This window comes from Podarcis raffonei, chromosome 6 (genome assembly GCF_027172205.1).
Source record: "Podarcis raffonei isolate rPodRaf1 chromosome 6, rPodRaf1.pri, whole genome shotgun sequence".
In the NCBI taxonomy this organism is placed as follows: Eukaryota; Metazoa; Chordata; class Lepidosauria; order Squamata; family Lacertidae; genus Podarcis; species Podarcis raffonei.
The window spans coordinates 77,048,115-77,063,955 of record NC_070607.1 but is presented as its reverse complement, the minus strand read 5'-3'; the positions used below and the strand labels follow the sequence as shown (position 1 = coordinate 77,063,955).

General features: G+C 46.2%; 2 protein-coding genes across 4 annotated transcripts in view; one reads left to right on the top strand and one right to left on the bottom strand.

Annotated features, from left to right (window-relative positions):
- Nucleotides 1–6,610, bottom strand: part of MATN4 (matrilin 4) — a 42,675-nt gene extending 36,065 nt beyond the window's left edge. Inside the window, exon 1 of one of the 2 annotated variants that reach the window (XM_053394097.1) lies at nt 6,218–6,610. The gene's annotated coding sequence lies outside the window, so the exon portion shown is untranslated. The remainder of the gene's footprint in view (nt 1–6,217) is intronic. The other variant, XM_053394096.1, reaches the window with a different exon arrangement.
- Nucleotides 1–15,841, top strand: part of RBPJL (recombination signal binding protein for immunoglobulin kappa J region like) — a 51,019-nt gene that overhangs the window by 12,720 nt on the left and 22,458 nt on the right. For both annotated transcript variants that reach the window (XM_053394099.1, XM_053394098.1), the window contains exon 2: nt 6,186–6,303. In XM_053394099.1, the coding sequence (XP_053250074.1) occupies nt 6,186–6,303 (118 nt within the window). The remainder of the gene's footprint in view (nt 1–6,185; nt 6,304–15,841) is intronic.

Sequence of the window (15,841 nt, the reverse complement as noted above, 5' to 3'; positions counted from 1 at the left end):
TTCTCCGATAAAGAAAACAATGCCCGACCTGAAGAATTTGGAGCAAATGATTCAGCAGAGGAAACACAGCCCAGAATAACTAAGGAGATAGTACAAGAATACTTGGCTAGTCTAGATGTATTCAAGTCTCCAGGGCCAGATGAACTGCATCCAAGAGTATTAAAAGAACTGGCAGATGTGATTTCAGAACCACTGGCAGTCATCTTTGAGAATTCCTGGAGAACAGGCGAAGTCCCGGCAGACTGGAGGAGGGCAAATGTTGTCCCTATTTTCAAAAAGGGGAAAAGAGAGGACCCAAATAATTACCGCCCAGTCAGTCTGACATCAATACCAGGGAAGATTCTGGAGCAGATCATTAAGCAAACAGTCTGTGAGCACCTGGAAAGGAATGCTGTGATCACCAATAGTCAGCATGGATTTCTGAAAAATAAGTCATGTCAGACTAACCTGATCTCGTTTTTTGACAGAATTACAAGCCTGGTAGATGAAGGGAACGCAGTGGATGTAGCCTACCTTGATTTCAGCAAGGCATTTGACAAGGTGCCCCATGATATTCTTGTAAAGAAGCTGGTAAAATGCGGTCTTGACTATGCTACCACTCAGTGGATTTGTAACTGGCTGACTGACCGAACCCAAAGGGTGCTCATCAATGGTTCCTCTTCATCCTGGAGAAGAGTGACTAGTGGGGTGCCACAGGGTTCTGTCTTGGGCCCGGTCTTATTCAACATCTTTATCAACGACTTGGATGATGGACTCAAGGGCATCCTGATCAAATTTGCAGATGACACCAAACTGGGAGGGGTGGCTAACACCCCAGAGGACAGGATCACACTTCAAAACGACCTTGACAGATTAGAGAACTGGGCCAAAACAAACAAGATGAATTTTAACAGGGAGAAATGTAAAGTATTGCACTTGGGCAAAAAAAATGAGAGGCACAAATACAAGATGGGTGACACCTGGCTTGAGAGCACTACATGTGAAAAGGATCTAGGAGTCTTGGTTGACCACAAACTTGACATGAGCCAACAGTGTGACGCGGCAGCTAAAAAAGCCAATGCAATTCTGGGCTGCATCAATAGGAGTATAGCATCTAGATCAAGGGAAGTAATAGTGCCACTGTATTCTGCTCTGGTCAGACCTCACCTGGAGTACTGTGTCCAGTTCTGGGCACCACAGTTCAAGAAGGACATTGACAAACTGGAACGTGTCCAGAGGAGGGCAACCAAAATGGTCAAAGGCCTGGAAACGATGCCTTATGAGGAACGGCTAAGGGAGCTGGGCATGTTTAGCCTGGAGAAGAGGAGGTTAAGGGGTGATATGATAGCCATGTTCAAATATATAAAAGGATGTCACATAGAGGAGGGAGAAAGGTTGTTTTCTGCTGCTCCAGAGAAGCGGACACGGAGCATTGGATCCAAACTACAAGAAAGAAGATTCCACCTAAACATTAGGAAGAACTTCCTGACAGTAAGAGCTGTTTGACAGTGGAATTTGCTGCCAAGGAGTGTGGTGGAGTCTCCTTCTTTGGAGGTCTTTAAGCAGAGGCTTGACAACCATATGTCAGGAGTGCTCTGATGGTGTTTCCTGCTTGGCAGGGGGTTGGACTCGATGGCCCTTGTGGTCTCTTCCAACTCTATGATTCTATGATTCTATGATTCTATGAACCCAGAGCGCCACCCGCGTCCCTTTGCCTGGGAGTAAGAACCACCAAATATGATGAGACTTATTCCCAAGTCAATATACATAAGCTTTGCACCATTAACTCACCCTAAATCAGAGCACTCCAGAATAAGCACTTAGCAGATCAAGTATCTCTTAGTTGTTCTCCCAGCAGCGGCAGACTATAACTCATCTATGCCAGCTACTTTCTTCAGATGTTGCAGCCACACACTTGTGAGCAGAGCAATCCCCCCTCCCACCTCTCAAAATGAGGTTAGATGCATACCTAGGAAATTTTAGCAAAGGGCCCCTGTTGGAGACACTGAGGAATGTTTTAAGCTTTGCTTGAGAAGCCTTGCAGGAAACCTCAGGAGACGTATTGAGTTCTGAACAACCAAAGGACAAATTCACACAGAATTCTATTTTAAAGAAATACCATTGTCTGGTGAAAAAGGAATCCAAAAGAAAAGAAAAGACTCTCTCACCAAATGGCGTCTGATGAAATAATAATAATTTTTTAAAGGAGGGAAAGATATATTTCTTTTTTCTCCCTTTTTTTTTTGGTTTTAAAGATTTGAACAACAGTTCTTCCAGATGGCTTCAGTAAAAGCCTATTAGTTTAGGTAGATAGTGTCATTTTACTTTTTTTTGGGGGGGGATGAAATACCAAACTCTCCTGCCCGCATTCCAGACAGGAATTCATATTTCATGCGGGGCCAATTCCATCTCCGAAGCAAATCCACTTACTGTACAGAGCCACCCTCTGAGAGGCAAATACCAAAGCTGAGCTCTGCAAGCGAACCATAAAGATTCGCTTCAGAAAAGTTTTCTTTGCTGCCAGGTCCTAAACACCATCCTCAAGGCAGCTTATTACCCTGGCTTTTACAAGATTTCATTCTTGGAGGTTTGGCGATTCCAGTGTGAGATGCTGGCAAGGTTTTTTGAAGGATAATTTATTGTGCTGCTTTTAACCACCAGGTTTATGGGACAAAAGTCCCATTGACTCCAGCAATATGGAGCCATGCCTTTCCTGTCTGCCTTCTCGGCACTAAAACCACTAGACTTTTTCTGGTAAGCAAGGCCCCTATAGAACATGCTTCTGCCTCTTACATAGGAGCTCTTTCTGTGCTGCCATTATACATGCAACAGTTTACTTCCAGGAACAAGTTTGCCCAATTACAGAGAATTCTTTTATAGGTCCTAACCTCATCAAAATGTTTCAGGTCTGCAACATTTATAGTCTTGGACACTGCACACTGACTTGTAAGGAAATCCCACTGTGTTCAAGTGTAAATAGCAACACTCCATTACTTGATTGATTGGTTATTAATAAGAAATTTTTACGATAGTGAGCCTATTAACAGGAATAATACAATTTTAAATATAAGTACATACAAAAATCACAGCTGCTAGGTATCGTCTAGGTAGGTATATTAAAAGATACAACCTTTTGTCCCCCCCATACAACAGAACGCAACTGAGTACCCCATTTTCAGAACTGTTTATACATATGCAAGTGTATGCAGATTTATTGGCCCAAATCCAGAGGTTAGTTGTGCTTAAATCCCATTGCAATAAACTAATCTGCAATTGTAAAAGTTCTGTCCCATCAATTCCAATGGGTCTAAAACACAATTAACTTACCCTGGGTTTGGGTTGCTGCAATAATTGATTAGTTATACCCACATTATGAATTGGCATGTCTTGTGTAACAGGGTAGGAGCCATACTACACAATCCTATACATGTCTTCTCAGAAGTCAAGTGTGTATTAGATTGCAGCCCTAGTCATTCTTGGCTGATTCCACAGCTAAATATCCCTCTGTATCTGCTACAGAGGAAATAAATAGTGTAGGGCACACAGTTCCCTACCAACAACTGCTTTGGTCACAATGTTACACATAAGAACAAGAAACTGCGGTGACATATGAGCCGGATACAGCAAACAATCCCCTACTCACAGCTGCTGAATTGATTTCGCCTGCTCACATACCTAGGCAGCAAGTGACTGCCTGTGCAAACTTGCCTACCACGTGCAGTGTACCTTGATTGCAGGTACAATTTAAGCCAATGCAGAGCAGATGTAAAAGCTAAACAGTCAGGCATGGAAGAAGACATGATAGCCTTGGACAGATCTTGTCATGCTCAGAGCACTGCAGTGAAGCATGTATCAGTCTTAACAGTCATGTGTGGGGCAACGCTATGGAGTTAACAGCTGCAAAAAGCATTCAAGGTCCCAGACAAGTTCAGTTACCTTCGAGATTGCTAACCACTACTGTAAGCAGCTCTAGATAATCAGGACCACACTAAGAAGTAGGTACCATTTCTTACTTAAACTCCAACAAGGAGATGTTAGGAAATTCCTCACCAGCACCACTGGGCCTGGGGTGATAAGGCAAACTTTCCAGATTGCAACAGGAAAAATGGATGGAGAAAACGAAGGTGGCTCAAAAATCTTAATGCTTTTTTATACAGTTACCATTTCTGTGGGAAAGTTTGTACATTGCATGTGCACCACCGTGTGCAATGCACAGGTATGCATTTATGTATTTTACAGAAGGCGTGTGTGCGTCCATGGCATGTGATGGGGCACACATTTCCTATTCAGGCGTCATACCTGTGCAAGAAAATTACCGTGTATGAAGCATCCCTGAGCCAAGCACCTGCATTTCCAAATTTACCCCCAACAACCCTTGGGATGCTGCTTGAAGATCTGAAATGTCCAAGGCCAGAGGGAGCTTAGAAGAAGTGAAGGGAAGTCTGTGCTCTGTAAGGAGCCACAGTTCTTAGGAACCAATCCCCTGGTTCTGTGCAAGGAACAGGAGTGGTCAAAGGGAGCTTTATTTATTGGCAGGATCTCTTATGCTTTATCACAATATAAAAAGTCCCATGTTTAGTTATTGGCATCTCCAGGTAGATTTAGAAAAGCTTTCAAGTACAGCATACTAGGCTAGATGGACCAGCCAGCTGACCCCATTCTTATTCATAGCAGTGAGCAGCATACCTGGCTCTAGGCTTGCTCCTCTGAGCAGATCATAGCATAGCATTGGAAGGGACCACAAGGGTCATCTAGTCCAACCCCCTGCAATGCAGGAATATTTTGCCCAATGTCAGACTCAAACCCACGATCCTAAGATTAAGAGTCTCACATGAATTAGTAGATAGGTGAGAACAGGGATTGAGAGGATGGCATAATAAGAGGGCAATAGGCTCTTCTATCCCAATACTGCCATCCGTTTCCTGGCAAACATTGCCCTATACAAAAACTCAGAATGGAGCTACAGATTTCTGGGTATCGTAAATATTTATTGAATTGAATTTCTGCACCGCCCTTCATCCAACGATCACAGGGCAGTTTACCATATAAAAACACGAAAAGGGATGCCATAATAACAAACAAAAACCATACCTCACCCCCTGACACATATGCTGCTATTATTATTATTTATAAAAGGATATGAAAGGCAGGAACTCATTACAAGAACTCTGCAGTTCTGATCTTCTACCCGAGAAGATGGGATAGATTTTATGAACAAAGGAGCAGAAATTTCCCCAAAAGATTAACAAAAACTTCTGAGGAGCAGCTGGGATGAAGACGCAAGGAATTGGATAAGGAGGTAAAGACCTGCTCAGAAAAGGTGTGCAATCTCTTTTTATGGAGGCTTGGGTGTTTATCTATATCCCATTATGGTATTTAAGTCAAGGAAAAGTAGAATGCCTGGGATAGGGGGAGAAACGATCCCTCGTGTTCTTTCCATAAACTTACCTGTCTGTCTGATACACACCCCTCTTCCTATGCATTAACATGACCTTGGGCCAATCACCATCTCTCAGCCTAACCTACCTCACAGGATAAAATGGGGAGAAGAACCATGTGCACCACCTTGAGCTCCTTGGAAGAAATGGTGGCATAGAAATACAATTAATAAATAATACGTGGAAACCCCGCATGGCTTCTGGACCCCCACTTTGGCACGCACACGTCTCTCCCCACTCCCTCCAGTCTTCCAGCTGCACTTGATCAGAAGGTCGGGGGTTCTGCCAACCTAGCAGTTCGAAAGCACACCGGTGCAAGTAGATAAATAGGTACCGCTGCGGCGGAAACGTAAACGGCATTTCTGTTGCGCCAGAAGCGGTTTAGTCATGCTGGCCGCATGGCCCAGAAAGCTGTCTGTGGACAAACTCTGGCCTGAAAAGCGAAATGAGCGCCGCACCCCATAGTCGCCTTTGACTGGACTTAACCATCCAGGGGTCCTTTACCTTGTACCTACTGCTGTATGCAACAAGCAAAGGAGATGCTCAGCTTGGATTTGCCTTTTGCCAGGGGAGTGGCGGGAAAACAGTTTCTCGGGGGATGAGGAAGAAAAAACTTTCAGGATTGAGGGGGCTCGCCTCCCCACCGCCCTTCCCCCTGCGCCCCGTTATTAGCAGGATACCCAGCCTGCCCCCTTGCCCGTGGGGAGGGGGGAGGTCATGAGTCCTGGTGCCATGCGCTCTCTCAGCCCCGCGCTCTCTCGCCCTCAGGTGCCCGGCTCTCCCCGGAGCCCCTCACTCACCTCGGCCGTCTGGAAGGCGAAGAGGGGCAGCCACGCGACGCCGAGGAGAGCGGCAGCCGGACGACGCCTCCCTGGTCCTGGGGCAGGTAAAGGCGGCGGGGCGGGGTGAGGCGCAGAGAAGGGAGGCCGCTGCTTGGCGGTGCCGGTTGCGCTCTGGCCGCTGGCTCGGGACTGAGAGGAGGCAGAGCGGCGGGCGCCGCATTTAACTGGGGCGGCGTGGGGAGCGGCTGGGGACCGAGCCCTCCCCCTGGAGGCTGCAGAGAGTGGGGCTGCAGCCCCATGGCGAGTGGCGGGGCTGCGCGGGGCCGGCCCCACCCACGCCCCCCCCCGCCTGGCAACGCGCAGGGTGGCGCCGTCTCCTTCCCGCCCTCTCCCACGAAGATCTTCGGGGTGGGGGTGGGCGTGTGTCCCCGAGGCTGGTCAAGGAAGGCGGGAGAGACAGGAGCCCGAGTCTCCAAGGAAGAGACTGGTCCAGTCAGGCTGGCTGGCAGTTCATAGAATCGTAGAGCTGGAAGGGACCCTCAGGGATCATCTAATCCAACCCCCTGCGACGGAGGAATCTCAGCTAAAGCATGCATGGCAAATGGCCATCCAACCTCTGCTTGGAAACCTCCGAGGAAGGAGAGTCGATCACCTTCCCATGGAGTTGGTTAGTTCCCCTGCCCAAAGGCTCTTAACTGTCAGAAAGTTCTTCCTGGTGTTTAGTTGAAATCTCCTTTCCTGTAGCTTAAAGACAGTGGTTTGAGTCTTACTCTCCAGAGCAGGGGAAAACAAGCATGCTCCATCTTCCAAGTGACAGCCCTTTTTGAAGATCATTCAAAGGAATGGGAATTTATAATTATTATTATTTATTAAAAATTTGCATGCCGCACTTCATCGGTGCCCAGCATAAAAACACAAGATAAAAACACAAAATACATAAGAAAAGTAAGAAAAGAAAACAGTAACCCCCAACCCCTCTCAGAAACACATTTACAAGTATGGCATGTAAAAGGAAATGCATGTACAGTGGTACCTCCGGTTAAGTACTTAATTCGTTCCGGAGGTCCGTTCTTAACCTGAAACTGTTCTTAACCTAAAGCACCACTTTAGCTAACGGGGCCTCTTGCTGCCGCCACACCGCCAGAGCATGATTTCTGTTCCCATCCTGAAGCAAAGTTCTTAACCCAAGGTAATATTTCTGGATTAGCAGAGTTGTAACCTGAAGCGTATGTAACCTGAAGCATATGTAACCCAAGGTACCACTGTATTCACACATGTTCTCTGCCTGGGGCAGTCAACCTGCAGCCCTCTAGATAAGGTGGACTACAAATCCCATTCCCATTGGGCAGTAGTTCGGTTGTCTGGGGCTGATGGGGAGCTGGCATCTAATAACAACCAGAGGGTGCGGTGTTGGTTATCTTTGGTTTCTGCTCTGCCCAACCGCATGTCCTCCAGATTTCTAGCTCCCATCATCGTTCACCATTGGGATGTGCTGACAGAAGTAGAGGGCACCAGGTTGGGAAAGGCTTAAAGCAGGCATCACTATCCTAGCTCCCATCATCAGATACTTCTTTCATCCTACACACACCCTTTTTGCAAATTTGATGGATAGTTTGAACATGGGACCTATCGCCGTCATAGAATCTTAAATGGGCATACATGGATCTCATCGTCATCACTCTGACACAGGAAGTTTGTTGAAAGGGCACTGACATTCTACATTTCCCCACAGATTTTTTTAAAAAGCAACAGTAGGGACCCTTCCCACAACACAGACATAACAGCATGACAAACACCTGGACTGCCTGCCCCTAAATTTGACCCTCACACCACCATAGTCTCTGTTGTTAATATCCTTATTGTTGTTGTTTTGTGTGGATTTATATTCCCCTTGATATCAATATGGTTTCTAAGTGGTTTACAGTTGCACAGCATTGTTAAAATACAGAATAATTAATATTGCACCCTGAAATACTCCTGAATATAAGGGAAAATAATATCTGGGATACAATGTCTCAGCATCTCACCAGACACAGGAGGGCGATTAAAGACAAAGCAAAAAGAGATACCTTTCAAGAAACGTGGACCCCTCTCTTTAACTATGTTATTGACCAGAATCAAGATCTTGTTATAACCAACTGCTCAGTCTTCTGCGTGGATAAGATGACGTTAAGTACCGTATTTTTCGCCCTATAGGACGCACTTTTTCCCCTCCAAAAATGAAGGGGAAATGTGTGTGCATCCTATGGGGCGAATGCAGGCTTTCCCAGGCTTCCTGCAGCTCTGCGCCACCCTCCGGATCCCGGCGCGAAGCCGTGCGGGGCTCCGGAGGGTGGCACAGAGCTGCCTGTGCTCCCGGGCTTCCTGCAGCTCTGCGCCACCCTCCGGAGCCCGGTGCGAAGCCGCGCCGGGATCCGGAGGGTGGCGCAGAGCTGCCTGCATTCCGAAGCCTAGTGCGTGCTGAAGAGCGCGCCCAGGCTTTGCGCACCTCTCCGCAAGCCTGGGGAGACCGGCGCGGCTCCCTAGGCTTGCGGATAGCAGGCTGTTCTGGGGGCTGGGGTCGGGGGAAGCTCGGGCTTCCCCTGTGCCTGCCCCGTGCCTGGGGGGGAAATAATTTTTTTTCTTTATTTCCCCCCCCCCAAAAAAAAATTAGGTGCGTCCTATGGGGCGAAAAATATGGTAATGTGTTTGAACGTTGAATGTGTAAGCCTAAAGTCTAAAGTCAATGGACAGAACAAACAGCATTAGATGTGCTGCTGGATAAGTGTTGAATAGTTCTTGTTTTCATATTTATCTGAAACCAATTTTTAAAATGTTTTAAAAACAGTTACACCATACACAATAAAATGATCCCATCCAAACATTAAAATATAAACACCCATTATTAAATCTACCGTAAAACAGCCCCATTAAAGCAGCTCAGCAGTTAAAATAGGACAAGAGGCTAAAGAGTTATTTGATCAAGTCTTCGCTGATGTTGGAAAGAGTCAATGGGTGTTGTCAACATTGCAGGTCCTATTAAAGATTGGGGGTGCCTGCATATGATGTTATCAGGCATTAAGCTATCCAATCAGTATTGGCCTTTTAAAGATTTAGGGCCTTCTAGTACACCTTCTGTGCAAAGAATGTATGACCCACATTTGGCTCTGGGTGGCTTTAAGCTTCATCACTTAAATTGGGGTAAACAGGAGTAATCGAGTGTAGACGTGTGAAGGAAATCAGACCTGCTGAGGTACATGTGACTCCTACAAATGTAAACAAGAATCTTGGCACAGATTAGACTCGTACTGTCCTGAGAGTGCTTGACTGGCCAGCACATGAACTGGACATTAATAGCATTTCATTGCTTTTTATGTTAGTGATGTGTTTAATTGCATGGAATTTCCTTGGCAGGACAGCAATCATGCCTCCATTTAATTTGTCTTGAGCGCTTCATGTTGCTGCCTGTCCAGAAGAGGGTGGTAAGGACAGCTGTGTTCAGGTAGAAATATCAATCATGAAACATGTCCATCAAATTCTGACTTTACATAATTGAAAAATTATTCACACGTTCTGAGGCTTTTTATCCACAGTTATCAATAGCCAGGGAGGGGTTTTGTTTTTCTCCTTTATTCCACTGTTGGTATGTGTTTGGAAACATTCTTTCTGTTTGGTACAGAGCTGGACCGGGGAGGGGCGACCCAGAGCTTAGCCAAGTGAGTAGAAACTGGCAAGGATGATACTTTCAGATGTCAAATAAACTACCAGGAGATAAGAAGAGTATCTGCTGTAAGGAAGTTGTCTCTTGGCCTCGGTACAACCTGATTCTGATATGATCAGGCCTCACCTGGAGGTATCATGTACAGTTCTGGGCCCTGCAGTTTAGGAAGGATATCGACAAACGAAGAGGTTCAAAGGAGAGCAACGAAGATAGAAGAGATGATAAAGAGGTGATACAATAGCCGCTTTCAAATATTTGAAGGACTAGCATGTAGATGATGGAGAAAGTTGTTCTCTGGTGCTCTAGGGGGCAGGCCCTGGACCAATAGGTTCAACTTACAAGATAAGGGGATTTGAAGTAAACATTAGGAAGAATACAGACATGGACTACCTTGGGAAGTGGCAGATTCTCTTTAGTTAGATGTTTTTAAGCAGAGACTGGATGGCCAGCAATCAGGGATCTTATAGCAGCAGCTTCCCTGCAATGGCAGAGGGTTAGACTAGAGAACCTTTTGAGATATCTTCCATCTCTACAGTTCTATAATTAAAATTAGCCATTTGTGAATACTCTTTAATACTGATAGTGATAATGGCTTGCAGCTGCAGAAATCCCCATTTGTGTGTTAATTATCAGTTGGCATACCATTCACATGGGACCATAGGGAAGAAAAATGGTGGAGCTGTGCATTTTGATCAAAAGTGGCAGTTCCACATTAAGTTACATTATTAATTAATAAATAGGTCACCAGCTTGATCAATAGATGTATAGATAAATATTGCATAACATCATGTGGATTTTAGATCCGTGAAAAGGGCCAAATGGTTCTGAACCTCATGTAGCCACTGGCCAAGATTCTGTGACGTCATGGAATATTCATGGCTGAAAATCAATCACCTCATCAGGAAGCTAGCCTGGCTTACATTTTAACACTTGCTGGATCCAGGAGGTAGAAGGGTCTCTACGTGCAGCCTACTCCTCCAAACTCATGACATTATGTTTCCTATCACTGCTTTGCAGAGCCATCTGAATCCTGGATGAGAGCTCAAGCACTGGAAGAGAAGTGCTTTAGAGACATTAAAGCTCCATCCCAGCTAACAGCGCAACACATTGGTGCAGACATGACCAATAAAATGAAACAATACTCAAAGCCTTGTATGGATTCACTATAATCAATGTCAGAAGGAACGAATAATTCCCTGTAATCCTAAACATATACCATGTGCCAGAAAGCCATTGCCCATGGACTTTGACGAATGTAAATTTAAACCAGATGATGGACGTTGGGTGGTCTCCAGTAGATTTGAAATCTGAAGATGGAACATGGAAATAATTCAGCCAACAAAAATTTTAAGAACAATAGACCGTTGTGGTGTAAGAACAGGGTAGATGTGGTCCACTGGGTTGAGCATGCCAAGGGACTGGGCTTCCAAACTGCATTTCACAAGGTGAAACAAAGCAGAAAGAGACAAGAGTTTTACAGTGAGGCAAAGGTGGTGTGATAGAAGCACAAGGAATATAGGAAGCTTCCTTCTACTGAGTCAGACCCATGGTCCATCTAGCCTAGTATTGCTTGCATAGGCTGGCACTGACTCTCAAAGCTTTCAAGCATGAATTTTCCCCAGCCCTACCTGGAGATGCTGGGGATTGAACCTGGGACCTTCTGCATGCAAAGAGGATGCTCTACCAATGAGCTATGGCTCTTCCACTAATACAGCCTTCCCTATATATAATAGTCTTATATAATCAGCACTGCTTTCGCTATGATTATTTTACAGACCTTTAAGCCAGTGATAAGGAACCTGTGGCCCTCCAGATGTAGGTGGACTACAGTTCCAACCATTCCTGACGGGAGCTGATGGGAATTGGAGTTTAACAACATCTGGAGGGCCAGTTTCACCATCCCTGATTTAAGCTTTGATGTAATTGTGAGTTTGTAGCTTTTACATTTCATTTCCCTCTAACCTTACTGTTTACAATGTACACACACAGAGCTCTTTCTCTCTCTCTCTCTCTCTCTCTCTCTCTCTCTGTGTGTGTGTGTGTGTGTGTACCTACACCCGTCATCTTAGAATAACACTTTATGCCACTCTTGTACACCAAAACCTATTCCACAATTGTTGTTGATGTTTAGTCATTTAGTCGTGTCCAACTCTTCGTGACCCCATGGACCAGAGCACGCCAGGCACTCCTGTCTTCCACAGCCTCCTGCAGTTTGGTCAAACTCATGCTGGTAGCTTGGAGAACACTGTCCAACCATCTTGTCTTCTGTCGTCCCCTTCTCCTTGTGCCCTCAATCTTTCCCAACATCAGGGTCTTTTCCAGGGAGTCTTCTCTTCTCATTCACTCAACTCTAAGACGCTTTGTTTTCATAAAGCACGGGCTGTTTCTGAATTCTATTCAGGTGCCACAGAGTTCTAGGAATGCAGCAAAGAGATAGAGCTAGGATCAAAGCTGTCATTACAGGAGCTGAGATGCTGGGTAATTTGCAAAACATACCAAAAAGAGTTCAGTCAATTTCTGTGTCCTTGCATAATTACCCAGCTGCTGGCCATTTAGGCTCCTAAGCCCCATCAGATCAAAGTGCATGCTTATGAGTACTTGGAAGCAAGTCCCATTGTGTCCAGCAAGGTTTTCTCCCAGGTAAGCATATACAGGATTGCAGTCTTGTTGCAGGCTTTCTTTTCCCTCCTTCCTTCAATGAACACACATGCATAAAATAGACAGGCAAAAGAAACTTCAGTGCTTATAGCTCTGTACCGGAGCGATCTGCAACTTGAAGTGTTTTTCCACCACCAGGCGTCCTAGTTCCTATATATATCAGCAGAAATGTGATCGATGTTGAGCTTCTTCATAGCCTGCTACCCTCAAATATACCCACCACACCACACCACGGCTGTCAGTTTTAAAATGCCATACCTGGGTAAAGGCAACAGTTTTGCACAAGTGGCATTTTCTTGGAAGGTATATTGTGCTTTTGCAGTAAATCTCCTGGTATGGATTGTCCAGGATTCAAAATAACAACAACAACAACAACAACAACAACAACATATTATTTATACCCTGCCCATCTGGCTGACTTTCCCCAGCCACTCTGGGCAGCTCCCAATCAAGTATTAAAAACAATACAGCGTTAAATGTTAAAAGCTTCCCTGAACAGGGCTGCCTTCAGATGTCTTTTGAAGATAGGATAACTACTTATTTCCTTCACATCTGAAGGGAGGGTGTACCGAGAAGGCCCTCTGTCTGGTTCCCTGTAACCTTACTTCTCGCAATGAGGGAACTGCCAGAAGGCCCTCGGCGCTGGGTCTCAGTGTCCAGGCTGAACGATGGGGGTGGAGACGCTCCTTCAGGTATACAGGACCGAGGACGCTTAGGGCTTTAAAGGTCAGCACCAACACTTTGAATTGGGCTCAGAAACGTACTGGGAGCCAATGCAGATCTCTCAGAACCGGTGTTATGTGGTCCTGGCGGCCACTCCCAGTCACCAGTCTAGCTGCCGCATTCTGGATTAACTGCAGTTGATGTTAGGATATTTCCGTTCCACCTTAAAAGGGAGCAGGATGTTTGCATAACAGCCTGCGTAAGTTCCTGTCTCACAGGATGTTTATGTTGTAAGTTCGTTTCGTTTTTGGCTGTCTTGCCTGAGCAGTCGGAGGAGACGGTCATGATTTCTTTGTTCTGACCAATGCCTAATAAACTGTAAATATGCATGTTCTGCTCTCTGCTTGTGCAACTTCCTGCTGTGTGAATTCTGCTGATATAGTGTGCACTAAGCCTGAGGCTTAGTGTCGCTGAATTGCTGATATTGCCTGACTACGGGAGGTCGATGGATCGTCCGGCACCAAGCTTGGGGGCCAAGATGGACTTTATCTCCCTGGCAGTATCCCAACAACAGGTTTCGGGCCCAGATTCACGGCACTTGCAGGAGAGTAAGACTGCGACAGACTGCTGAGAGGTATGTGCTGGAAAAGTGAAAGTAGAGGCTATTCTGGATGCCGCGGAAAGGCCTTTGATGTCCGGCAAAGCCTAATTGGCCTGGGAGCCGAGCCAGAGGCATCGTGATTTATGGGCTGCCGAGATAAGAAGTCTTAGAAGGCAATAAAGGCTCACGGCTAAAGCAAAAAGCTGGAATGGAGATTTTCCAAGCTTCTGAGGCCTCTGAGTGCCCTAAGTTAAATCGGCACAATTATCAGACCTGGGCTAAATGGTGTGAGAGTTTGCTGCGTCAGTTTGGAGTCTGGCATACTATATTTGAACCCACTCCAGTTCCTCGGACAGAGAAATGGCAGGCCCAGGATTCGAAGGCCGTGGATATCATAGTTTTATCCGTCTCTCTGGAGGAAATAAAGACGCTTGCTGGAAATCTCACGGCACGTGACATGTGGGATGCTTTGAAAAAGGCCCACCAGCCAATAATCCCAGCCCAGTGTTTGAATGCATCAGAGGTCCTGGCTGTTTCCCAGAATGCGAGTGAATGCAGAGATGCCGAGGGCACCGGTTGCAAGCTGCAGGGGGAGCTGACTGTGATGTCATCCCAGGCAGCATTCCAGCCTCCAGGGGGAGCCAAGGAGTCGGCAGCTGAGAGCTCTGTTTCCCATGGGAGCCAAGGTCAACTTTGCAGAGGCCGGAAGGCCAGAAGTAAACAGAGACAAAAGCCTGCAGATGGCCCGAAGCAGAAGGGGGGTGAAAAGCCCTCGCCAGTGGAAAACAAGGCTTTGTTTGCTGGCACAGCTTCACCAAAGGCTAAAGGCACGTCTGATGGCCAGGAGCAGGGGGGCAAGTTGCAAAAGCCCTCGCCAGTGGAAAACACGGCTATGTTTGCTGGCACAGCTTCACCAAAGGCTAAAGGCAAGCTGCAAAAGCCCACGCTGGTGGAAAACAAGGTTTTGTTTGCCAGCAAATCTGCTTCGAAGGGGAAGGCCAGGTTTATTGTTGACTCTGCGGCCACGCGCCATCTCACCAAAGACCGCCATCTGTTCATCTCCTTCACACCTCAAGATGGAGAGGTCCAGCTGGCTGATGGAAGGACTTTGCAAGCTACAGGAGTTGGGACTGTGAAACTTGAAAGTCTGCATACTACGATTAGTAATGTTCTTTTTGTTCCAGGAGCTGTGGACAATTTGATAAGTGTACCACAGCTGACTGGGCGTGGTTTTGAGGTATCCTTCAAGAAGACTATCTGTGTCATCAGAAAAGGCAAAGAGGACATGTGGCATGCAAAGTTGATGGATGGTTTGTTCTGTCTAACTTATGATGACAATGGTGTTGCTATGTCTAATGCTGATACTTGTTGTGTTGCACAAACTAACAAGGTTCTTCATGCAGGTTGCATTCATGATGCACATCGAAGGTTTTGTCACCTCTCTTGGCAAGCGCTAGCCAAGATGCCTGGGTTGGTTGAAGGTTTGGACATCAAACCTTGTAAATTTCACATGAAATGTGTATCTTGTGCAGAGAACAAGGTGAAGGTTGCTCCAAAAGGCAAGGAGTCTAGCAGGCAGGCTTCCAAACCCTACCAGCTAGTTCACGCAGACCTGGTAGGCCCTCTAGCGCCCTCTTTGGGAAGAGCAAGGTACTTCATGGTTCTAATTGATTCTTTTTCCAGGTACATTCATGTGTTTATGCTCGAGCAGAAATCGCAAGCATTTCCTAAGTTCAAGGCATTCTGTGCTTGGTTGGAGAATGCTCACGGTAAACGTATTGGTTGTCTGTTTACTGATCGAGGCGGGGAGTTCACTTCTCAGCAGTTTGAAGCTTTCCTGACTGAGAAGGGAATCCAGCATGACTTGTCAACGCCTAGATCGCCATGGATGAATGGGCTTGCGGAGAGAGCAAATCAAACGTTGCTGCAAGGAATAAAAACCTTGTTGCATGATGCCAACCTCCCTGAGAAGTTTTGGGGGGAGGCTCTCTCGAATTTGGTTTACACTTTTAATCGCAGA